The 26,390-nt window shown below is 34.5% G+C and overlaps 1 protein-coding gene and 1 long non-coding RNA gene across 16 annotated transcripts in view; one reads left to right on the top strand and one right to left on the bottom strand.

The window, feature by feature from the left end:
• Positions 1 to 26,390, top strand: part of GPHN (gephyrin) — a 625,991-nt gene that overhangs the window by 511,780 nt on the left and 87,821 nt on the right. For all 14 annotated transcript variants that reach the window (XM_038544964.1, XM_038544965.1, XM_038544967.1 and 11 more), the window contains one exon: positions 18,969 to 19,061. In XM_038544964.1, coding sequence (XP_038400892.1) covers positions 18,969 to 19,061 — 93 coding nt within the window. The remainder of the gene's footprint in view (positions 1 to 18,968; positions 19,062 to 26,390) is intronic.
• Positions 11,384 to 26,390, bottom strand: part of LOC102152902 — a 110,767-nt gene continuing 95,760 nt past the window's right edge. For both annotated transcript variants that reach the window (XR_005363436.1, XR_005363440.1), the window contains one exon: positions 11,384 to 13,021. This is a non-coding gene — a long non-coding RNA (uncharacterized LOC102152902). The remainder of the gene's footprint in view (positions 13,022 to 26,390) is intronic.

Consider the following 26,390-nt stretch of genomic DNA (forward strand, 5'->3'; position numbering starts at 1 on the left):
GAGAAAGGTTATTAACCATTATCACAATTATTATCATCATTCTTTTTCCTTCTTTTGCTTATTTCTACTCAACTCTAAGATCAGTCTTAATGGAGCTAATCCAGTCGGGATCAAATTTACCTTAAAAATTGCAACTCCTGTATTTGGACCCCATGGGTCCAAAATAAAAAGCTGATGAATTATTTATAATATTAAATTTATATTAATAATCTTAATTAAATGTGAAGCAGTTCTTTCTTTCCAGATGAAATTTTTTTTTTCATTAAAAATAAAGAAGGATGGGATCCCTGGGTGGTGCAGCGGTTTAGCGCCTGCCTTTGGCCCAGGGCGCGATCCTGGAGACCTGGGATCGAATCCCACATCAGGCTCCCGGTGCATGGAGCCTGCTTCTCCCTCTGCCTATGTCTCTGCGCCTCTCTCTCTCTCTCTGTGTGTGACTATCATAAATAAATAAAAATTAAAAAAATAAAATAAAATAAAATAAATAAAAATAAAAAAAGAAGGAAAATAATCAACTGTGTTTACCCTGTCCATCAAAATACCAATACTCTAAAAAAAAAAAAAAAAAAAAAAAAAAAAAAAAATACCAATACTCTAAACTAAAGAAAGGATTATCGGGCAGCCCAAGTGGCTCAGAGGTTTAGTGCCGCCTTCAGCCAGCAGCACGATCCTGGAGACCTGGGATTGAGTCTCATGTCGGGCTCCCTGCATGGAGTCTGCTTCTCCCTCTGCCTGTGTCTCTGCCTCTCTCTCTCTCTCAATCTCTCTCGGATAAATAAATAAAAAATCTTAAAAAAAAAAAAAAAAGGATTATCAAGGGCACCTGGGTGGCAAGTTGGTTGGGTGTTCAACCCTTGGTTTCAGCTCAGGTCATGATCTAAGGGTTTCAGATCAAGTCCTGCCTCAGGCTCTATGCTCAGCATGGAGTCTCTTTGAGATTCTCTCTCCTTCTCCCTCTGCCCCTCCTGCTCATGCTCGCTCTCTCTCACTCTTGCTCTTTCTCTCTCTCTCAAATAAATAAAATAGGAGCACCAGGGTAACTTGGTCAGTTAAGTGTCCAACTTTTGATTTTGGCTCAGGTCATAATCTCAGGATCCTGGGATTGAGCCCTACATCAAGTTCTGTGATCAGCAGGGAGTCTACTTGAGAATTATCTCTCCCTCTGCCATTCACTCACTCTCTGTCTCTCAAATAAATAATTACATCTTTTTTAAAAGACTTAAAATAAATCTTAAAAAAATAGAAAGGATTATCAGCACTAAGTGAGAAAAATAGTTAACTCTGAGTCTGCCTGATGTCTGTTTTGTCAGAAATGGGAGATAATAAATGCGTCTTCTAACCATGTTTTCCTTTGTGAAAAACATATTTTTAAATGTAAAATGTAAAAACTGTATTAATTCATCCATTGTTTACTGAGCAACCAGTCTGACCTAGCTGAGCAATCAGTCTAACCTAGTTTTTCTACTTCATCCATCTTCTCATTTCCAATGAGAAGATATAAACTCTTAGATTAATAGCACATGAAGGCAGCCTGTGGAAAGGTAGTATTCCTCAGTGTTTTCAGTTTTTAATCAACCATTTTCCTTTCTAAAAATTCAGCATAGAAGTTTTAGTGCAATTTAAATAAAATGTAGTTTCTTAATTTTTTTGTTATGTAGATAAACACAAAAGGATTGATTTTACAAATAAAAGACTTCATTCATGAAGTATAAAATATTCAAACTTCAATGAACATTAGAGAGCATCTATACAAACACCATAATTTTTCTGCAAAGAAACTCACACTCAGAGCTACAGAAAAGGAATAGGATTAAAGCTCAAGATTTACATTCTTCTTTTTACTACATGATAGTGCTCTTCTCTCAGTATTAAAATATAAAAAATAATCATAGAAAACATAACAACTTATGATAAAAGACCTATGGGGCACCTGACTGGCTCATTCAGGGGATGCAACTCTTGATCTTGGGATTGTGAGTTCATTCCCCATGTGGGATGTAGAGATTAAATAAATAAAACTTTTTTTAAAAGGTCTAACACTAGTGAAACATTAAATGCCCAATTCAGGCTCTTTAGTCCTTGCCCTACTTAGACAAAAGTTGTTTTTATATAGTTACACATCTTTGAGTTATATTCTTTTAGGTATGTATATATCATTAGGCTGAAACCTTTTCTTTCATTTTTGTTGTACTTCTCATTAAAGAAAATAAAGATTTAGAAATTGGAGTGGGGAATTAGTCAGCAATTAACTATGTGATTTCAGAAAGCAATTATAATGAAATATGTTTCTTTGTACTATTGAAAGCAAAATATTCAGTTATTTTTTATATCAACACCAAGATATTTTCAGAAAATATGAATAAATACTTTACTTATTATGAAAATAAGTTAACCATCCCTGGCTTGTGATAATTTCAAGGTAGTTTCCCTTAACATCAGTCCTTTGGGTGCACTGTGTATACCAAAGTCACATTTAAATAGGAATTTCAGTCGTTCTAAGGAAAAAAACAGAATTGAAAATGACCATTTTTATTTTTCTTTTAGGAAAAAAAATGCTGTCAGATGGATTCTCTTTTCCCTTTATGTGCTTGTTTCCCCTTCGTTTATTCTTTAAATCAGTTGTCACTCATAAGTAAGCAAACTCTTCATGGATGTTTCCACCCATGATGATGAAAAATAATAGTGAGCTTTGCATTCAACCTTCGAGTTGGATCAATTTTTAATGCAAAAGGGTATTATAATTAAACCTTCCAAGCACTTTAGTTAGGTATTTAAGAAATAATACTATATATAGAAACATACTCAGTTTGTTCAACAAATATTTACTAAACATCTGTTAAATGTCAGGTACTATATTAGGTCCTGGATATAAAAGATGAATAAAATGAAATGCCTGCCTCATGGATTTCACTATCGCATAGGACAGAGACAGGTAGATAATAAAGTACTTGTCTCCTTTATTGGCTCTTGTAGGCTTGCTTTCCTTCTTCAATTCCTTGAATGTAAACTTTCTTTAGAGTTTTTGTCTTTGGTCCTTTTCAGATCTTCTACATTTACTTCAGATAACCTCATGCATTTCAAATACTATGCAATTTCTAGTTCTGTATCACTTCCCAGACCTTACCTGAGCTCCAGACTCCTACACCAAAGGTATACCTGCTGCTAAGAAATGTAACATGACCAATACTAAACTTATTTTCTTTACCTCTACATCCTCTGAAATCCATCCCTTGTTCTCCATCCCCACTGCTATTGATTTAGTTCAGATCTTTATTATTAACTTCCCGGATTATTAGATTCATAAAGATCCAATCCATTCACCAATATATGTGAAAGTACAGACATACCTCAGAGATATTGCAGGTATTCCAGAGCACTACATATAAGTAAATATTGCAATAAAGCAAGTAAAATGAATTTTCACTTTTCCACTACATATAAAAAATGTGTTTATGCTATACAAACTCTGTTAAATGTGCAATAACATTATGTCTATAAAAGAAAGTACATATCTTAATTTTAAAAAATACTTTACTAGAGCACTTGGGTGGCTCAGTCAGTTGGGTATCTGCCTTTCGCTCAGGTTGTGGTCCTGAGGCCATGGGATTGAGCCCTGCATGGAGACTCCCTGCTCAGCAAAGAATCGGCTTCTCTCTCTACCCCTCACCTACTTAAGCTGTCTTGCCAGCGTGCTCTTGCTCTCTCTGTATCTCAAATAAATAAATAAAATATTTTAAAAACCTTTACTGCTCTCCTGAAACTAATATTACACTATATGTTATTAGAATTTAAATAAAAACTTTAAAAAATACTGCTGAAAAAAATGCTAACCATCATTTGAGCTTTAAGCAAGTCATAATCTTTTTGCTGTTGGAGGGTCTTGCTTCAGTGTTGATGGCTGCCTACTGATCAGAGTGGTGGTTGATGAAGGTCGGGATGGCTGTGATAATTTCTTAAAATAAGACAGCAATTAAGTTTGCTGCATCAACGACTCTTCATTTCATGAACAATTTCTCTTAGCAAGTGATGCTGTTTGATGGCATTTTACCTACAGCAAAACTTCTTTCAAAACTGGAGTCAATCCTCTCATACCTGCATTTCTTTATCAACTAAGTTTATGTAATAATCTAAATCATTTGTTGTCATCTCAACAACCTTCATAGTATCTTTACCAGGAGTAGATTCCATCACAAGAAACCACTTTCTTGGGGTGCCTGAGTGGCTCAGCGGTTGAGCATCTGCCTTGGTCTCAGGGCATGATACCACGGTCCTGGGATCGAGTCCCACACTGGGCTTCCTGCATGGAACCTCTGTCTCTGCCTCTGTCTCTGTGTCTCTCATGAATAAATAAATAAAATCTAAATTTTTTTAAAAAAGCACTTCCTTTGCTCATCCATAAGAAGCAATCCCTCGTAAAGTCTTATATTAGATTGCAGCAGTTTAGTCACATCTTCAAGTTCTACTTCGAATTCTAGTTCGCTTGCTATCTCCACCATATCTGTAGTTATGTCCTCCACTGAAGTTTCAAACCCGTCAAAGTCATCTAAGAGGGTTGGAATCAACTTCTTCCAAGCTCCTGTTAATGTCAATATTTTTACCTCTTCCTACAAATCACAAATGTTTTTAGTGACATTGAGAATAATGAATCCTTCCCAAAAGGTTTTCAATTTACTTTGCCCAGATCCATTAGAGGAATTCTATCTATGGCAACTATAGCCTTATGAAATGTATTTCTTAAATAATAAGACTTGAAAGTCAAATTACTCCTTGATCTATGGGCTGCAGAATGGATGTGCTAACAGGCATTAAAACAACATTAATCCCATTGTACATCTCCATCAGAGTTCTTGGGTGACCAGGTGCCTTATCGTAAGCAGTAATATTTGAAAGAAATCTTTTCTTCCGAGCAGTAGCTTGTAACAGTGGGCTTAAAATATTCATATTATTCCAGGTAATAATCCAAGGTGCTGTCTTCCAAGCTTTGTTGTCCCAATCATAGAGCATAGGTAATTATTACCTATAATTCTTAAGAGACCTAGGATTTTTAGAATGGCCCCTGAGCCCTGACATCCACTGAAAGTTTCCAGCAATGTTAGCCCCTAACAAGAGAGTCAGGCTGTCCTTTGAAGCTTTGAAGCCAGGCATTGACTTCTCCTCTCTAGCTATGAAGGTTCTAGATGGCATCTCCTTCCAATAGAAAGCTGTTTAGTCTACACTGAAAACCTCTTGTTTAGTGCAGCCACCTTCCTTAATTATCTTAGCTGGATCTTCTGGATAACTTGTTGCAGCTTTTCCATCAGCACTTGCTGCTTCACCTTGCACTTTGATGTTATGGAGACGGCTTCTTTCCTTAAACGTCATGAACCAGCCTGTATTAGTTTTTAGACTTTTCTTCTGCAGCCTCCTCACCTGTCTCAGCCTTCACAGAATTGAAGAGAATTTGAGCCTTGCTCTGGATTGCTTTGGCTTAAAGGGAATGCTGTGGCTGATTTGATCTTTAATCCAGAACCTACATAGGTCATTTTTATTTCTACTAGATGCACCTCTAACTTACTGAATTTCATCTTTCAATCACTGAGTAAAAAAAGTATGGGGAGTGGGGACTGATCAGCCTTTACTGTTCTCTGAAATTCTAAATATTTTGCCTATGCAAATTCTGACACCTACAGTTAGAGAAACCTAAGAGGAGACCCCATGTTTTCTAAGAAATGTCCAGAACCACTGAATCTGTGAAGCAGTTAGTAACTGTAACATCTCTAAAAAAATTTTTTTTTGTCTGAGAAGAATCAACAATAGTTCCAGAAAACTAAGGATAAACATGTACAGAAATGCTAGAAGTGATTGCTGTCAAAATTAGAGACATGGGGTAAACTCTATGAAGGATTTTTTTAGAGTATAAAACATGAAATACTTAGACTATTACAGAAAGTAGGTATTTTAGAGATCATGTAGTCTCTCTTATTCTAAAGATGAGGGAATTGAAAACCAAAGAAGTGTAATAATGTTCTTATTATTGGACACAGGATTATGATTGAAACCTATGCTATAACCTAGGATTCTTGACTTCTAGTCTGTTCCTCATTCCACTACCCTATACTACATCTCAAATCAATATGAAAATTATTCTTCTAAAACAAGTGCCTAGATGTGCATGTATGTGTACTGTTTGTTTTAATCTGTTTGGGCTGCAGATGGATTTTCTGTTGCCTCTGATCTATTCTTTAGCATATGTACTATTTTCAGCTCCTATCTGCAAGTAAGGCCTTTCAGGCCTTATGCTCCACCATAAATGCTTTTCTTTTGTTTCTTGGGAGAGGCATACCTGGCATAACAATAGATGGTAGCATTTGTAAGACTACCATATGTGATTCACCCTCTTTGCTTGTAAAATGCATGACATGAATAAATTACAACTTTATACTTGGTATGGCAGCAGCTACTTTGAGTAAGGCAGATTAAAATATTCAGACCCATTCCCTGTTATTCCCAGTCCCTTTCAGTTAACACTGGAAAAACTTGAGCTTTCAATAGAAATAATTCTGCTTTTTTAGTAGTATTATTTTAGATTACAAGCTCTAGGCTTTCTTATTTAAGATTACATGACCAGGGGCACATGGGTAGCTCAGTGGTTGAACAGCTGCCTTTGACTCGAGTCACGGTCTCAGGGTCCTGGGATTGAGTCCTGCATCGGGCTCCCCACAGGGAGCCTGCTTCTCCCTCTGCCTAGGTCTTTGCCTCTCTCTCTCTCTCTCTGTCTCTCATGAATGGATAGGTGAAATCTTAAAAAAAAAAAAAGAAGAAGGAAGGGAACGAAAGAAACAAACAGAAAGAAGAATCACAGCAACGGAGAAGAAAGAACACCGAAGCAAGAAGAACTAAAGAACGAAGAAAGCCAGAACGACAGAAAGAAAGAAAGAAAAGAAGAGGACGGGAGGGGAGGGGAGGGGAGGAGAGGAGAGGAGAGGAAAGAAATTACGTGACCAAAGATTTCAGCATTTCCGACTTGGGTTCTTTGTTTTTTTCTAGTCAAGGAACCTTAAAGCTTTCCTATTGGAAGAAGTTTGAGACAGGGAAATATCTCTTTTAGATTGCTGACCACACCAAAGGGACTTTCTCCCTGTCTCTAACTTAATAGTTAAATAACTGCCTAATTCAGGTGGTAATCTAAAGCAGAAATTCACTGCCCTCTAGAAGAAATGCAGAAGCTCCTGATTCCAAGCTATACATGATTCTAACCAAAGTGGTCACAAGTCATGCTAGGAATTCATTAACTCCTCCTGACAGTTCAGAGGCTCTGAGAATATAAGGAAAAAGAAAGTAAGGTGTACTGAAAGGAGCTTTGCCATTAAACATACTTAATATTTACCTTGCTTTACTTTTTAAGTGTCTAAGAGATGTTGAGCAAGCTACGAGGATCATTTCCCTCATACATTAAAAATAGAAATCATGTGTACGTAAAGTCATTGTGAAGTTCTATTGAGATAATAGTATATATAAATCATCTAGTTTTTCTAAGCTGTCATATTTGGAATTTAGTAACTGATTCCCTTCCCTTCCATCTCCATGTTGGAATTCTAAGATCATGGCCTTAGCATTTGTAAATTACAAAATCAAAGCTAGAATTCCATGGCTCAGCTGCATTTGTTGATCCACATTAACAATCTCTGGATCCCTGTGTGGTTTGTTGTAATCAGATTTACATTCCATCCATCCAGGTCATTCAGACCTGTGCTTCCTATCTCATTAGAAAATTAACCTAAACAATTTTCACTGTTTTTCTGCTTATCTCTGGTTGAGTTTTATAAAATTAAAGCAGAGAATTGAGATAGTTCAAATATTTCAAGTGAAAGCATGTATTTTCATTATCCAATTACTGCCTCCAGTAAGGTCTTCACCTGGGATAATCCTATTTACCTGAAGATATCTCCTGGGGATTGATCTATAGTGGCATTTGCTGTAGGTTTTTCCATCAGTGTGGCCATTTGAATTCATTTATAATTCCCTTCAGATAGTCTCATCTCTTTAGGTTCTTTAGTCCATAAATTTCATTACACCTTTAAAATGTGTACATATAAAATAAAATAAAATAAAATAAAATAAAATAAAATAAAATAAAATAAAATAAAATATGTACATATCATTAAATTTATGGTTCTGATTACATCATTCCCTTTATATTTCTCCCTGCATTCCTCAAATATGAATATCCCTATCTATATATTTGTGATGTATGTATGTGCGTGTATGTGTGTGTAATCATAATGTCTAGAAAATTATGCTGTTTTTCATATCCAAAGATTATAATTATATTGCCAGTCTATTATCTGTGTGCTCTCAGGTGCTTTTTTTGCCCCCCAGTATTGTGGATATACCATATGTGTGCTCTTATCACGATATTCACAATGCCTCTTTGCGTGGGGGTGTTATTTTTATAGTTATATAATTGAGTAAAATTAATTCACATAGGAATCAGACGTATAACATCGGCCTAATTAACCCAATGTTGCAAGCAGACGGACTAATCTTCCTATTTCATACTTCCTTCTATGCATACCATCATATATTTCCATATAAGTATCCTCTTTTCTTACGTAAGGTATATTATAAATATATCTCACTTTAAGCAATTTCGATAGAAAATAATTCAATAATAATTTAATCAAAAAAAACCTTAGAAGAAATTTTAATATGATTTTTAAATTGATTTACTCAGCTTTTATTGAATATATCTAAGGTTAAAACAAGATACGGTCTTTAAATATTATTCTTAGTTTCCCATTCTTTTTGGATATCTCATTATCTTTTCACATTTTAAATATACATACTTTATTTGCATAATTTATTTAGCATTCTTTTTTTCAGTATCTACTTTAAAGTGCCATAATATATATTAATACCATTAAGTTAGGATTCAGAATATGTTTCCGTTAAAATGGAACAAAAGCAGAAAATTTTTTGTTAGAAAATTTTTAAGAAGGAAGCATCAAAATATTTTATTCCTACAGTGATCAAAATTTGAAAGAAAGCTATCACTTTTAGAAGTGAGAACTCATTTCTATTCGTAATTAATATATTAGTAGAATTATAAAAATTCTTGTAAATATACAAGATTTTTCCAAACTAAGGGAAAGAAAATTAGTACAAATGAAAAGAGACAAACTTAAAACTTAAGTGGCCAGAAAAGATTTGCCAGTACCAGCAAGAGAATAGCCAGGAATAAAAACTTGACAATAGCTTTGTGTTTTAAGTTTGGATTGATTAACTTATGCTCAGAGCACCTTTTTGACTGTTTGGTCAGGTAAAGACTTTTCCTGGCAGGTGTTCAACTGACCCCAAGCAGCATGGGCTTTGCATCAGAAAAAACAAAATAATCTTTAATTTAATTGTGAGATAAAAGCATAGGAAGAAAATCTGAGACACAAGGATTTTCTTAAAATCAACAGTGCTTTTTGTAATGTATCTGAATGTGTATAAGAATGAAACAGATTTGCAATTTTTAATTGTTTTTTCTGAAAATATAATTTATTTAAATGGTTAAAAATCTTATATCTCTGTTTCTAGAAACTCCTTTTCTACAGAATCCTGATGTCCTTCGTTAACTTGCTAAATGAAAAATAATCATCTAGGGGATGCCTTGGGTGGCTCAGTGGTTGGGCATGTGACTTCAGCTCAGGGCATGATCCTGGAGTCCTGGGATTGAATCCTGCATCAGGCTCCCTGCAGGGGGAGCCTGCTTCTCCTCCTCCTGCATGTGTCTCTGCCTCTCTCTGTGTCTCTCATGAATAAATGAATAGAATCTTTAAAAAAGAATAATAATAATAAATTAACATTTTGTTTATCATTTGGAAGCAGCATTGATTCAGTGATACTATTGAGTCTTGAAACTATAATGCCTTACTAATTTCCTTACTTTGATTTTAGCCATATTGAAATAAGCCACCAGTAGTTTTCCAAGTCAGTATCATACTTGGCACTTTTGTTATTTATGTCTTCTTGCATTACATGTAAGAGCTTTATTTTATCATGCTTTTTTTTCTTTTTATAAAATACTTCTTGCATGTTACCTTTTCCCTTTCTTTTAATAACCACTATAATATCCTAATATAGAACCAATGTTGAAAAAGCTTGGAATTATTTTTAGGATACTAGGATATGTAATTCAAAATTATGGAAATTAGATTAAAAGCTTTATTTTCTGTGGAGCATTTGACAATTTATGAGACAGTGATTAAGTAATTAGTAATAAAGAAAAGTTTAAATTGTTCAAACTATAGAAAGAAAATTTTGTTTATTTGTTTATACCAAACCGTGACCCTTTGGACGTAAATGCTACCCGTTTATCAGTGACACTCTATTTATTTGACCTGGGTTTGGCAAGGTTTCTGTCATTAAATACTAAAAGAAGTAAGCACTTACTCTTAATTGAAACATTTTCTGTAACCTTAAGAACATTTTTTTTAAAAGTACTTCCCTAAAAAATTTCTTATTCTAGACAAGTTAAATACTTTTTACAAAAAAAAAAAAAAATACTTTTTACAGTTACACAGTTGCTATTTTTAAAACTTAATATTTTATATGTAGAAAATAATATACGTAACAAAGATACAGTTTATGGTACTCAATAATAAAATAGACATAATGAAACCATAACACAACTTAAAAATTGATTTATTACCAATTGCATTGCATCTTTTTGTGTTGCTATACCATGACAATCATTTCTGGTAATCATAACATTTGCAGTTATTCCAAACTCTATAACTTGGCACAAAGCTTCTTTTTTATTTTATGACATAAGAACCATAATGTAATTCTTTACTCATCACACTGGCAGGTAATGAGTCATCCCTAGATGGAAAAATACAAATATACAACATAATGCCACTTTGAACAAGCTATGTATTTTAAAAGCATAGAAATTTTTATTATACTATTCCATAACCATGAGTTATGGGTTTTCTTTATTCTATGGTTTATTCTTTATTCTAGAGTAACTAGAGAATAATTAATTTACTTGTTTTCATTAAAGGGATATTCAGGGCAGCCCGGGTGGCTCAGTGGTTTAGTGCCGCCTTCAGCCCAGGGCATGATCCTGGGGATCCGGGATCGAGTTCCGCGGCGGGCTCCCTGCGTGGAGCCTGCTTCTCCCTCTGCCTGTGTCTCTCTCTGTCTCTCATGAATAAATAAATAAAATCTTAAAAATAAACAAATAAAGGGATATTCACTTCTCAATCATTCACCCCTTTCAGTTTATACATATGAAACTTTCACAAATGAAAGCTGTAATGCATAAATGAGATCTATAATGTCTAGTCTTTCATGTACAATGCAGATGTGGAGAAAAAATTTTATTAGAATAGGCTTGAGGGTTAAATATTTAGTGTCTGTTAAATAATCATGAAGTATTCTGAATATGCTATATTCATTTTAAGTTGTTTTTTTTTTTTTTAATGTGGTAACAACCCAAATCTGCATATGTTACATTCACCTTTCCTCTTAATCCCTACCCCTAACATTGTTCCTACCAATAGTCATTTGGCCTGAGGAAGTATATGTACCAAGACTGCCTTCTCAAGTGTTTTGGTGAACACAATGGATAGCTATTAAGTCAAAGTAGTCTTTGTAGCTTCTCATATAGATTGGAAGAGATGGTAGTTTTTAAATGTTGCAGTATCAATGCTGTCACAATGAAGTTAAACTTTTGAAGAATGTATAATCATCAGCAAACTGACTTATATCCTTGTTTTGTATGGGGAAGTCTTAGGTAGTATCTTTTCTTTTCAGCTTTCTGTTACCTACCACATTCGTCCTAAACTCTTGATTCGAAAAACTGATAGTGTCTTAGTTACCTAAAATGAGGATAAGAAGTCCATTTCTTGGACCACTGAAGTCAAGAGTTTCCCCTTGACTTCTTCCAAAGCCTTCTTAGAACTCCTATATCCAAAAGCCACTCGGGTATCCTAACATCCTACTTTAGACAGTAAGAAAAAAAGCATTATCTGAACCAGAATAAATCCCCAACCAAATAAATTAAATATTTTACTTTTACCATTTAGAGACTACGTTTGGATTCAGTTCTTACAAATCATACTCAACTTTATAAATAACTCTTTTTATTTCTTTCTATATATGTCCAGTGTCAACTGTCTGAATCTGTAAACTCTTTCTGAAGATATTTTTTAGGCCAGTCATCCCAGTGTAAAAAAGCTAGCACCCCAAAGGGTAGAGAGTTTGTTAATGACTGTCATCATGTGGGGAGCTAACTTATATATATATGAGTATCTTGCTAACAACATAAGGATTCTATCACCTTTTAACCAAGCACGCCATCACTGTCTTCTTGTAGCACAAGTGAGCATACTACACAAAACAGTATAGATCATCAGCCACTCTTTTCCAGTCCTTTCTTTTTATCAATCTCTTGAGATCACTTAATTGTATATATATAGACAAGGGTCCCCAAAGATACATAGCCCTACATTTAAGATTTTTTATCTCCACAGAATCTAGAAATATGCATTTATTGTTATCTTCATCAAATTTAATTCTGTATTACACAGAACTTAGAGAATATTGTGTGTGGGAAAATATAGAACAGAATGGACATAACATTCTCAGATTCTCATAGCAGAACAATAGCTTCTTGGCATACTGTCTAACTTTCTATAACTGAAATTCTCAGTGGAGACTATGAAGAGCTATAAACTCACACTATCAAATATTCCTAAGAAAGCATATTAATTATATATTGTGGAAGCTGTCTTTTACTTAATATAAGTGGGGCTCTCATTGGTTTGGAGACTGGGAAAAAGGAATTTTGCTCATATTTTCCTGAAATTTTATCTTTTAGTAAGACCTTTAGCTCTCACAGCTTTAGCTTTCTCTAGCAAATTATAAACTTAAAACAGTCATACTATCTAATTGAGAAGTTAGTGCTGCCTGGTTCCATCCAAGCTTGAAGGCTGAGGCTCTCTAAAATCACATGCTCAAAGTTTATTCAACACCGATACTGAGGATCCACCTATAGGCAAAGAGAAGGGGTGGTTTAACTGTAGATAAGTGTATGTAGGAATGTCCCACGTCGTTTGCAGCACTGCTATGTACTCTTTAAGTTACCAAATCATTCGGTCAGACAATGAATAAGTCTAATATTTACTCTTTGAAAGAGCTATCCATTGTTTGTTTAGTCCTTAACCCTACTACAAGATATGGATATAGTTGCTTGTGTAGCTGAGAGGTATATCTGACATATATTCCTTCTTTTTTCTTATATTTCTGCCAACTGTAGCCCGGACCATTTTTCAATCATTTGCATATTTTTCTCCCAATCCTTTCCTTGCCCTAGGCTTTTAGACCAAAACTTGAGGTAATGCATGTTTTTTTGTCTTTGAAGAAACTTAATCTCTGATCTTAACTTGATACCACATTCAAAATCAGAATTAATCCAGTAGGGATCAAATTTATCTTAAAAATAATAACCCTGGGCAGCCCAGGCGGCTCCGCGGTTTAGCGCCGCCTTCAGTGCAAGGCGTGATCCCGGAGACGAGTCCCGCCTCGGGCTTCCTGCATGGAGCATGCTTCTCCCTCTGCCTGTTTCTCCCTGTGTCTCTGCCTCTCTCTCTGCCTCTCTCTCTCTCTCTCTCTCTCTCTTTCTCTCTCTCTCTCATGAGTAAGTAAAAATAAAATCTTATAAATAAATAAATAAATACATACCCTTGGACAGCCCTGTGGCCCAGCGGTTTGGCGCTGCCTTCAGCCCAGAGTGTGATCCTAGAGACCTGGGACCGAGATCGAGTCCCACGTTGGACTCCCTGCGTGGAGCCTGCTTCTCCCTCTGCTTGTGTCTCTGCCAATCTCTCTCTGTGTCTGTCATGAATAAATAAATAAAATCTTTAAAAAAAAATAACAACTCTTGTATTTAACATGAGTCCAAAATAAAAAGCTGGCTTAATTCTATTTATTATTAAATTTATATTAGTAACCTTAATTAAATGTGAAGCATTTCTTTCCAGATGAAAAATGTTATTTTTCTTTCCATGATATTTGGAAGTCCATAAAGACCAGATGGTATATGTGTGCTACAAATAATGACTTTTCTTGGGTTTTCTAAATATAGTTATATGCTAAAATGAGATAAATATTCTTATTCTTTTATAAAAGCTATTACCATTGCCCTTTGAGATATAACTCATATGCTATTCACCCACTTAAAGTATATAGTTCAGGGCTTTTAGTATATTCACAGATATGTACAGCCACCACCACAGTCAATTTTAGAATGTTTTCATCACCTCACAAGAATCCTAAACCTTGCTAGCTCTCATCCTCCTCCTAACCCTTCATCACCCCCATTCAGCCCTTGGTAACTACCAGTGTACTTTCTACTGTAAATTTACCTATTCTGAACATTTCATAGAGTGGGATCATACAACATGTGGTCTTTTGGACTATATTCTTCTACCTAGCATAGTATTTTCAGGATCCATCCATGTTGTAATATGTATCAGTACCTCATTCATTTTTTTATTGCAATAAAAACCACATTAACATAAAACTTATCATCTTAACCATTATTAATTGTATAATTCTGTGGCATTAAGTACATTCACACTGTTGTGAAACATATCTCCAGAACTTTTTCATACTGGATATCTGAAACTCTATACCCATTAGACAACTCCCTTTTTCCTCTCATCCCAGCCCCTAGTAACCACCATTCTACTTTCTGTTGCTAAGAATTTGACTACTTTATATATCTCATATAAGTGGAATTATGCACTATTTATCTTTTTGTGGCTGATTTATTTTACTTAGCATAATGTCCTCAAGGTCTATGCATGTTGTATCATGTGACAGTTCATAAATATGTACACCACACTTTGTTTATCCGTTCATCCATTGATGAACATTTGGGCTGCTTCCACCTCTTTACTATTATGAATAGTGCTACTATGAACATGAGTGTGAAAATGTTTCTTTGAGATGCTGCTTTCAACTCTTTTGGTTACATATCCAGAAGTAGAATTGATGGACCATATGCTATTTCTATTTTTAATTTTTTCAGGAACCTTCTGATTTTCAGTGGTGGTTGCACTATTTTACAATTCTACCAAGAGTGTACAGGGTTCCAGTTTCTCCACATTCTCCTCAAAACTTGTTAGTTTCTGCTTTGTTTTGTTTTGTTTTTATAATAGCCATCCTAATGGGAGTGAGGTGATAGCTCATTGGGTTTTTATTTTCATTTTTCTAATGATTAATGATGTTGAGCATCTTCTCAAATGTTGTCGACTATTTGTATATCATTTTTTGGAGAAACGTCTGTTCAGATATTTTGCCCACTTTTAATTGTGTTATTTGATCTTTTTGTTATTGAGTTATAGAAGTTCTTTATTTTTTTATTTTTTTAAGACTTTATTTGTTTATTCATGAGAGACACGGAGAGAGAGAGAGGCAGAGACACAGGCAGAGGGAGAAGCAGGCCCCATGCAGAGAGCCCGACATGGGACTCGATCCCGTTCTCCAGGATCAAACCCTGAGCTGATGGCGGCGGTAAACTGCTGAGCCACCCGGGCTGCCCTATAGGAGTTCTTTATATATTCAAGACATTACCTATCAGATATATGATTTGCGACTATATTCTCCCATTCCATAGATTGCCTTTTCACTCTGTTGATTGTGTCTTTTAATGCACAAAACTTTTTTTTCCTATATAATCTTTTCTTTTAGTTTTTTTTGGTTTTAATTCCAGTACAGTTAACACATAGTGTTATATTAGTTTCAGGTGTACAACATAATGATTCATTAATTCTATACATTACTCAGTGCTCATCATGATAAGTGTACTCTTTAATCCCCATCACCATCACCTATCTTACCCATCCTTCTACCCACCTCCCCTCTGGTAACCTTCAGTTTGTTCTGTATAGTTAAGAGTCTTTCTTGGTGTGTGTCTCTCTTTTTTTTTTCCATTGTTCATTTGTTTTGTTTCTTAAATTCCACGTATGAATGAAATCATATGGTATTTGTCTTTTTCTAGCTGACTTACTTCGCTTAGCATTATACTCTCTAGCTCCATCCATGTTGTTGAAAATGGCAAGATTTCATTCTTTTTATGACTGAATAATATTCCATTGTATACATTGTAATATACACCACATCTTTATCCATTCATCTGTTGGTAGACACTTGGACTGCTTGCATAATTTGGCTATTATAAATAATGCTGCAATAAACATAGAGGTACATGTATCCCTTTGAACTAGTGTTTTTGTATTTTGGGGATAAATACCCAGCAGTGATGCACAAAAGTTTTTAAGTGTGATGTAGCTCCATTTGTCTGTTTCCTTTAGTTGCCTGTGCCTTCAGTGTCATACTCAAGAAATCATTGCCAAAACCAAGAAATAGACTCTTAACATAGAAAACAAACTAGATGGCTACCAGAAGAGAGGTGGGTAGGGGAGTGGGTTAAATAGGTGAAGGAAATGAAGGAGTGCATTTGTGATGATGAGCATCAGGTGATGTATGGGAATATTGAATCACTATATTATACACTTGAAACTAATATTACATTGTGTAATATAACTGTGTAACTAACTGGAATTTAAATAAAAACTTAAAAAAAAAACTGAGGCCTACTTACATTGTTAGGAGAAATGTTTCATTATAAAATCAGAAAATATTTGAAAAAATAAAACATTTTATCTGTTCATCACCATTATAAAAAAAATCACTGCCAAATCCAATATCATAAAGTTGTCCTCTATCTTTTCTTTTTTTTTCTATCTTTTCTTTTAAGAATGTTATAGTTTTAGGTTTTATATTTAGTTCTTTACTCCATTTTGAGTAATTTTTATACATGGTGTAAGAGTCCAACTTCATTCTTTGTATGTGGATATCCAGTTTTCCCAACACCACCATTTGTTGAAAAGACTGTCCTTTCCCCATTGAAGACCATTTGACCCTTATTGAAGATCACTTGACTGTATGAACAAAAGTTTATTTCTGGACTATTCTATTCCATTTGTATTAGTTAGGGTTCTCAGAGAAACAGAACCCATAGGATATATATCTATATTATGATATTTATTGTGAGGAATTGACTCACATGATTATGGATGCTGAAAAGTCTCATGATATGCCACCTGTGAGCCGAAGACCCAGGAAAACCAGTTATTTTATAACTGGAAATTTATGCTTAATTTCCTTGTGCTATCTTTGATTAACTGCTACTACTACTAAGCTATTCAAAACTCCAGCAAAGTCATTGTTTTAGGAGCTGAGCTAGGGTAGTTTACATTTTCATGAACTACCCCAGGCCAGATTAGTTCCAGGCAGGAAGCCCCAGGGAGTTTATTGTGTTCCTGGGCAAATGCTATGGGGCTAACCCCATCAGGGATTACTTTATAGTTTCAGGTTTGTTTGGGAGTTAATATTGTATAAGTGAATCCAAACTAGACTCTCTGGTTTTACCACTTCCCTGGTCTTACTAAATACAAGTCCATAGCTCCAGGATAGCTCCAGAATAGCTACAACCCTCTAGGAATATCTGAAGCTAGAATCTGCTAAGAAATTCACCCTTCCAATTCAGCTATCACCTCCCTAAAAGGAAAGAGTTAATAACACTATCAGTATTGATCAGAGTTAAATTAAAAATTTCTCTGTACTTACTTCTTCTAGGTTCTGGGATCTGGAAATCAGAGGCCTTAGGTGGCAAGAAGGACAAAGTCAAAAACAAAAAACACACAAAGACACCCATCCAACTCTGGAAATAATGGAGTGTTCTAAATTATATGAACATCTCATGTAAATCAAATCCTGTATTACTTATAGTCTTTGGAGACAAGCTTGATTTTTTTTTCCTTCCCCTCTTCTTTCTTCTCCACCTTCTATTTATTATTATTTTGCCTCTTTGAAATAGTAATAATAATTAAGACAGATTCTGATTAGAAGACTTAAGAAATTGATCATGACTCTTGAAACTTTTATTCTAGCTCAAATTCCTAGGCTTTAGCTGAAAATGGTAAAACATCCAGAGTAGTTTGAATAGTCCTTTCACAAGACAGGTTACTGGTCTTCTGCTTATTTATAATCACTAATTTTTTTAGGGTAAATTTTGTTAGAATTTTATTAAAAGCCAAAAGCAAAGGCTAAAATTCCTTTTGTTTACGTTTCTCCTCTTAAGGAAAACTTTCTTAATTTAAAAATGGCATTTGATCATTATAAAAAATTTGGAAATTTTCAGAAAGTATAACAAAGGAAATAAAAATCATACATAATTTTAACATACTAACATAACAAATGCTTTATATTTTCATATATGCATGCCCTTCTCATCTTTTTCTATTGGCATGTACACATTATATACTACATATACAGTTCTGCATGTATTTTAAATATGTGTCTTAAGAATTTTCCTGGTCAATGAATATTCTTCATGAATATTACATTAACCTGCATTAATATGATAGTATTTTATCATAAGGATAGATCATTGTCTATGTAATTTCTATATTATTGATCTTTTTATTTCTTTACTATCCTCGCTAATGTAAGCCACTAAAAATAAACATGTGCATAGAGATTTATCTGTTTTCTTAGGATAGATTTCTAGAAGTGAAATTACTGGATCAACAAATATGAAAATGTTCAAAAATTGGCTTTTTAAAGAAAGTCATCTTTGGGTAGTTAAAGGATTAACGACACAACAAATTGAACACATCTTTGATGACTGTGTAGCTGCTCATATTCAAATAATCTCTGTAAGCATAGCTATTAATTGAATCTAATCTTTCATTTCAAACACAAGGATACGTGTCTTCCTTCTGTCTCCAACTCCTTGAGATAGAAATCAGGGGGTCTGACTGAGCCCATATATAGGCCTCGCCAGACAGACATACTTACCCACCTTGTTTATGACTGCCTGCCATTGCTCTCCACATTGATATTATTCTTATTTTCTCTTTTTTCAGATGGAATGGGGCGAGTCCTTGCTCAAGATGTATATGCAAAAGACAACCTACCCCCCTTTCCAGCATCTGTAAAAGATGGCTATGCTGTCCGAGGTAAATGTTTTTGATTTTTGAGTATCATCATACTCACACTGTATTTTTTTTCTTCCGATTTTTGGCTCAGCCTAGGCACCTAATGAGTTTTATATTTGTTTCCTACTTGGTTATTAAAATAATTTTATTCACAGATAACAATCTGGATTAAAAGTTTCCAGTGAAAGTACTATTGTTACTTTAAAATGCTTGTTGACAAATAAATATGAAGAAACTGATAGAAATATTGTACCATAATTCATTCTTTTGACCTTTACATATATGTCAGGTAGCACAGTCTTGGTCTGGAAGTTTTCTCTGTGTTTTCCAGTTGAAAACATCTATGTGGTCCAAGAAAGAAGAGCAGATTCCCAGAACAAAGGATCATGTAGGGTGGGCTTTTCTTCTGCTTTAAACTCAAACATCAATAAAAGCATAAAAAGCAAGTATAAGGGAAACCTCTAATTCCCTTTAAGAGCTAGATTTCAAAAGCTTTGAAACCTTAGGTGGTACACGCAACTCATACCTTTGGAGTTGCCTCAGAATGCATAAAGGTTGAAAGCAAATACTGAACAGCAATTGCCTGCTTAAAGTCTAATCTCAGAACCCAAACTGAAAATGCAATGGAATTACTTAGAAACTATTATTGGTTATTAGCTCAAGGCTAATATCACTGAAGAAATGTCTAAAAACATTTCCCAGCTTATCAGAGCTGATAAGAAGGCCAGTTCCTTTTTAATGGTTCTTTATGGAATCTCTTACTTGTTGTTCTTTTTACTCTATCTAGTCATTAAATTATTTCATTTTTATAATTAAATATACTCACTAATCTCCTCCATGTTCCATCACTTTCTCTTAGCAATGTCTTTTTGTGTTGGAGGCAATATAGCAAATGGTTGTGGTTATGGGCTTTGAAAAGCAAAGTAGGAGTGATCTGGGTCCCAGTACTTGTTCCATCTATGTAACTTTGAGCAAATTACTCAAAGTTTTTGAGCTTCAGTTGTCTCATCTGTAAAATGATGATAACTATAGTCATACTTACCCCAACAAGTTGTGTGGATTAAATGAGACCATAGAAAGCCTTAGTAAAATATCTGGCACCAAAAACAAGCACTCAATAATTATTTTATAAAATGCTTGATAATGGTAACTATTGTTATCACTATCATTTTTATAAAAAACATTTTCTTAGACCATCTCTGAAAAAAAGGTTAACATTTATCTGAATTGTTACTCTCCTATTCTACATAAATATAGTGGTGGAGAGGTTAATTCCTACTAGTATATTCTTTCTCAGGGATACTATCTTGGATGCACGTCATTCAGCTTGATCTCACTAAATTTAGAGTATTCCTGAAAACATGAATAACAAATCCCTCGTGGCTTTTAGGATTTTTTTCTTCCAAATTTGTTCCTTCTACAGTGCTCATTATAATGAATATTGTCCAGAAAGAAAATTATTTCAGTCTTCTAATAACCTCATTGGCTCTTCTTGTTTCTTGTTCTCCAATTGAAATGTTAGTTCTGTTTTGAACTTATAATTGGTAGCCATATAAGATTACTGTAAAATGTAAAAGAATTCTTACTTCCAGAGTAGAATAAACAATGTTAGCAAATGAAATACGAAAGGGATAAGAAAGTCTATTTTTTTACATTCTTGTTAATACAAAGAATAATATTCTCAAACAGAATGTTGTTCTGTGTTGTGTTGTTGCATGAGATAGCAGCAGCTCAATAAAAAGAAACTATTGCTCTTAGTTTTTCTAGTTGCCAAAAGAGTAATTAGCCTACATGAGCCTTAAAAGAGCCTTTTCTGGTAATGTAGAATCTACCAAAGAAATTTTATATAAAATTACCATCTGGAATCTTATTTATTCTTTTGTTTTGAAATGGTGGTATTTTTAGTTATTTCACACACACAAATAAAAAACATCTAACATCTCACAATATGAGACATTCAACAGACTATTATGTAGCTCTTTCATATTATTTTTTTCCTGTGAAGTGTTGCTAGTGTTGCTATCTCTTAAGATACAGAATATATAACAGAGACATAATGCATAACAGATAACCATTTTGATATGGTTATATCTCAAAAGTGGGAATGTTTGCTATGCCTTTGTATATATACCAACATCATAATTAAGGTAGCAAAAGCCATCTGTGAGCAGAGGCATGATCCTAGTCTCGTCAGTGTTAGAACACCGCCCACAGGCAGTGTTTGGTAAAGAATATCCTTGTGCTGTTGTGGCTCTCTACCACTCTACTTTGTGTACCTTCTTCTCTCCACCCCGTCTTCCTTTACTCCCATTCCTTTCCCCCACTCCCGTTATTGTCCCTTTTTTCTTCTCCTCTGCCTTTGCCGTAGGCCTTCCAGTAATAACCAGTGGCACCTGTGAACATTGCTAACCCTGTAGGTGTAAAGAGGTTGCTAACTTGCTCTGGGATCACTAAGCATTAGCCAGTATCCTTCAGAAACATGTGGCATAAAACTCCAAACCAGTTGGAGGATCACTTGCTTTAAGGTATGTGGGTTGAAAAAAATCAAGACAGTAAAAAGTAACTAAGCAAATAAGAAATAGGAACAGCTTAAAAAAAAAAAAGAAGGCAAGAAAGAATAGAGTTTAAAGAAGGCAGGAATCAAGCAATGATGATATAATAGGAAGACCTATAACCTAATAAACCTAAAGCTGCATTCAGGATGGAGTGTGTGGCTTTTTTGTTTGTTTTGTTTTGTAAAAGAGGAAGGTAGAGATTTATTTTTGGTACTGGCAGCTGGGCAAAGTGACAGGCTAAAGTCTTAAAAATCAACCTCTCCCAGAATGAATTTGAAAGGTAAAAGAAAATGAAAGTAGCATGTTACCAATTAAGATCAATACTATATTTTTATTAATATTTTTGAAGAGTTATTTTTATTAATATTTTTGAAGAGTTATTTCTCCCTTCACACTGATTAAGAAATGCACTGATGCATTTCCACCTTGCTGTAGAGCTTTTGTCTCACAGTTTCTTTGGAGTTTCTTTGGAGATGTTAATAAAGGCAAAAGTACTTCACATCCCAAGTTCAGCTTTCTTGAAACTTTTCAATTCAAAAGGCTTATCCTTTCAGAATTTATTTTACAGGGATGATTTAGAAAGAGGGAAACATCTGAAAATACCACTAATTATTTTGAGAACCATATATAACAAGCAATTCTAGAAGGATGTAAGACAAATCCTTGCCACTTGGGTAAATTTTAAATTTTTCTTTTTTACATTCTGATTGAAATACATACTTATGAAAATACAGAAAATTAAAAAGAACATTTTAAAATTACCCATTATTTCACTCCCAACCACTATTAACATTTTGTTGTACTTCCCTTCCAGTGGGTTAAAGTACATACTAAAATTCAGTATAATCTCTGATTTAGAGCTTTTGTTCTTTCACAAAAGCCATGTTCTAGGGTTTCTATTTCTTCCATCTAAATCCCTGGTAACGGCTAGTTTTCCATTTGATAAACTATTGCCTTCCACTATAGGTCACTCTGGATGAAGAAGAGGGCCTTATGATTTGGGAATATTACTCAAGTGAACAGAGAGATATTTGGATTAATTAATCTTGATCAATTCCAGAAAGCTTAAAATACTGTATTTAAGGAAATAGTACCTCTTTTCCCAATACTAACAATAAATGGGCATTTTTTTTACTGGAAGATGATGGTAAAGAATATAAAATACTCATCTGTCCTACTCTTAATTTCCTGCTTTCCATAAGAAAAAGCCACAGATTTAAAATTCCAAACAACTCTCCTGATTTTATCCTCAATATAATTGCAGCAAGTATTAATCTTGTTGCACTAGTCTTATCACCTTCTCTTGCCCCCATCCAACACTTTCTATAATCTTAATTTTAGTATACACACAAATACTATTATTCTGTTGCCTATCATCCATCCTTAGACAGTTTCGTTCCATAATCAATTCTTAATTCCTCTTCCTGTTTCTTCTGTCAAAAATACTTCTTAGGGCCTCTGAAAGTTATGCTATCTCTATAGCCTCAGTTTATTCAGTCTTACCATGGAAATGTTGAAAGTCTTTATTATTGAAAATAAATGAAGCTATAAAGTGTTTGTTTCAGGAGGCTTACAGAGAGTTTCCCATATGACTAGAAAATGAAGGATAATTCTATGGCAAAGGGCTCAGGAAAGATCATTTTCTACACACTGCCACAATGAATAGTTATCTAATGGTATCCATTTAAAAATGATATAATCTTTAACTAAACAGGTGAAGATGACTAAAGTGTTTTCTGGACATTAAAAAAAAAAAAGAAGGTAGAAGTGGGAGCACCTTCAGGGTCTAGCATTAAGCATTATGAATAAGTTAAATAATGCATTTGCTGCATTATATAATTTGGTTCATTTTAGCTTTATCACTTCCTTCAAATTAAATTCTACAGTTACAAAAAAGAAAAACAACACTTATTAAGAGAAATTTCTAAATATGGAGAGTGGGGGTTCTAAGCCTCTACAGTAATCCTTGAATCCATCCATCTTTTCCAATTGCATACTGTGGCTTACTTAGTTTATTTCTTTTCCAAGCATTAGATTCATATTCCAACGTACCTCTGCTTCTGCTTCTTCTCAATAGTGAGCCTTGGTGATAACATAAAATCAGGATTTCTGTTGTAGTTCACTAATTTTTTTTACTCCTTACTCTTTCTTTAAGCTCGAATTTGTCTATATTCAATTCAATCTTAGAGCACTCTACTCCTCAAAAAGGGTAATTCATGAACCAACACCATTAGCATCAGCTTGTTGGAAATAAATATAGAACCTCAAGCCCTATCCCAGACCTACTGAATCAGAATCTGTATTTTAACAAGATCCCTAGGTAATTTGTACACACATTAAGGGTTGAGAAGTACTGTTACAAAGGAAATAATAATAATAAAAAAGAAACTTCTCTCTTGCTACCAAGAACCTTCTATAATGTGGTTTGATTGAGCCTTCTTTAGCTAGCAATATAGAGACATGTTTCCCAGATAGAAATTTTCAGGGCAAGGTGAAGAACATTAATGTAAGTGAACACATATTCTCTCTCCAGTCAGTGCACCTTCTCTGCTCCTTAGAATCATTTAAGGACTCTTACAGATATTGGCCTTCTTGACACTCCATAGCAGACTTGCCTCCAAATGATCTCCAGCCACTCATTATTCAGAGACATTTATTTGGAACATTTGTGCAGAATATTAATATAAGGCATTTTGAGTGTAGGTGTATTTGCATGTGTGGGGAAACAGGAGACCAGAAGGTTGAAGAGCAGAGGGTTTCAAAAAAAGAAATAAAGGAAAGTGTTCTCTATCTTTAAGGAGTTCATAATCTAGCTGTAGAAATTAAGCATACACATTTTTGAAATTATTCAAGAAAATTTAGAAAGCACAGTACTAATATGTACAAATCAGTCTACAAACTTCCCACCTAAGTATGGAAGTGCCAAATTCATTTCTTTATTCTTTTAACAAATATTTATTGAAAATCAGTGATGAGCTAGGAACTATGCTAGACAGAATGGCAACATAATCTAAGTTATTATATAAAATTAACCAAAGCAGTCTTTCTAAACATTCTAAAGATGGTCAATGTTGACTCATATTTGAAAACTATTTGCATGGACCAGCAAGAAATGGATGGAAGCCATTAGAAATACAGCATTTTGTGTTTAAAAACATTATTTATTTTTCATTTATGCATACATCCTTCTAAGTAGATTCTTAGGAGCCATGCTCATTCATTTATTGAACATTTTTAATACTTCACATATTGAAATTTAATTGACTACCTATTATGCAGCAAATGCTACAGATTCCTGTGAGACAAATAAGCAAATAATTGCAAATAATTAGGAAGCCATAATTAGAATTATTTTGGGAATACACTGGGGAAACAAAAGAGAAAGTAGCTGACTCTTGGGGGAAGAGGAGTCAGATATGACTTCATAAAAAAGATGACACTTGAGCTGAGTCTTAAAAGCTAAGAAGTCTTTAATCAGAAGGCACAGATAAGAAAAGGATACTCCAAGCACTAGAAGTAGTGTATATTATGGAGCTGGAATATTAGTCATCTTGGTACTCTCAAGGAGCTACAGTTCTAGAAATTGAGAGTGGCTAGGGCATAAGATACAAGGAGGATATGAACCAGAGGCCTTTGCACATAGGTGAAGATCTTTAGATGGAGCATTTCCACTTCATAGTTCTCCTTCTCCCCCTGTCCCTCCCTCTCGCATCTCTCTCGCACTCACATACCCCTTCTGCCTACTTACCTTTTATTCATCCTTCATATTCAAACCAGAAATATTTTTATCCCGGTGGATTTCCCTGACCCTCCAGTATAGTTCAGGCACTTTCATTATATGCTTTCATAAAACTATATTCCTTTCTTTTAGAATGGTTTCCTTAATCTGCATTTATGTATTTATTAATGTGATTATTTGATTAATATCTCCTCCACTACATCAATGGCTTTAACTGCACCCATAAGAAGAGACATATTAAATACATTATACACACATATAAGTAACATATACAATATATAAATGTACATTTGCACACATATAGAAACAAAAATAATGAAACAATATTCATCCTTACCATGTATGCTGAAATGTATTTCTATTCGTTCTCATTTTAAAATTTGTTTACCGGCATCCCGAGTGGCTCAGCAGTTTAGTGCCGCCTTCAGCCCAGGGCGTGATCCTGGAGACCTGGAATCGAGTCCCACATCGGGCTCTCTGCATGGAGCCTGCTTCTCACTCTGCCTGTGTCTCTACCTCGCTCTCTCTCTGTGTCTCTCATGAATAAATAAATAAAACCTTTTTAAAAAATTGTTTACAAGTTTACTTTATAGCCCACCACCATATTTGGTCCAGTGTTTGAAAAACATTGCAGCAAATTGGCACTGCATTAGAATAGAAACCATGTCTGGTTTTACTCCACTCTGTCCCAGCACCTAATATGACACTTAGGACATAGACTGGATAGAAATTTAGTGAGTGAATGAAAGGAACAAAAAGCTTTAAAAGATGCTGGTTTTAAAGAATTATTATCCCGAATTTTATCAACAAGAAAACAGAAGTTCAGAGAAAGGCTTAATAATTTGCTGAGACAAGAGAAACAAAAGCAAAAATGAACTATTGGGACTTCATCAGGGTAAAAAGCTTACACAGCAAAGGAAACAAAACTAAAAGGCAGCCTGCAGAATGGGAGATATTTGCAAATACCTCATCAGATAAAGGGTTAGTATCCAAAGTCTATAAGGAACTCTTCAAACTCAACACCCAAAACCGAATAATCCAGTGAAGAAATGGGCA

The sequence above is a fragment of the Canis lupus genome, chromosome 8 (genome assembly GCF_011100685.1).
Source record: "Canis lupus familiaris isolate Mischka breed German Shepherd chromosome 8, alternate assembly UU_Cfam_GSD_1.0, whole genome shotgun sequence".
NCBI lineage: Eukaryota > Metazoa > Chordata > Mammalia > Carnivora > Canidae > Canis > Canis lupus.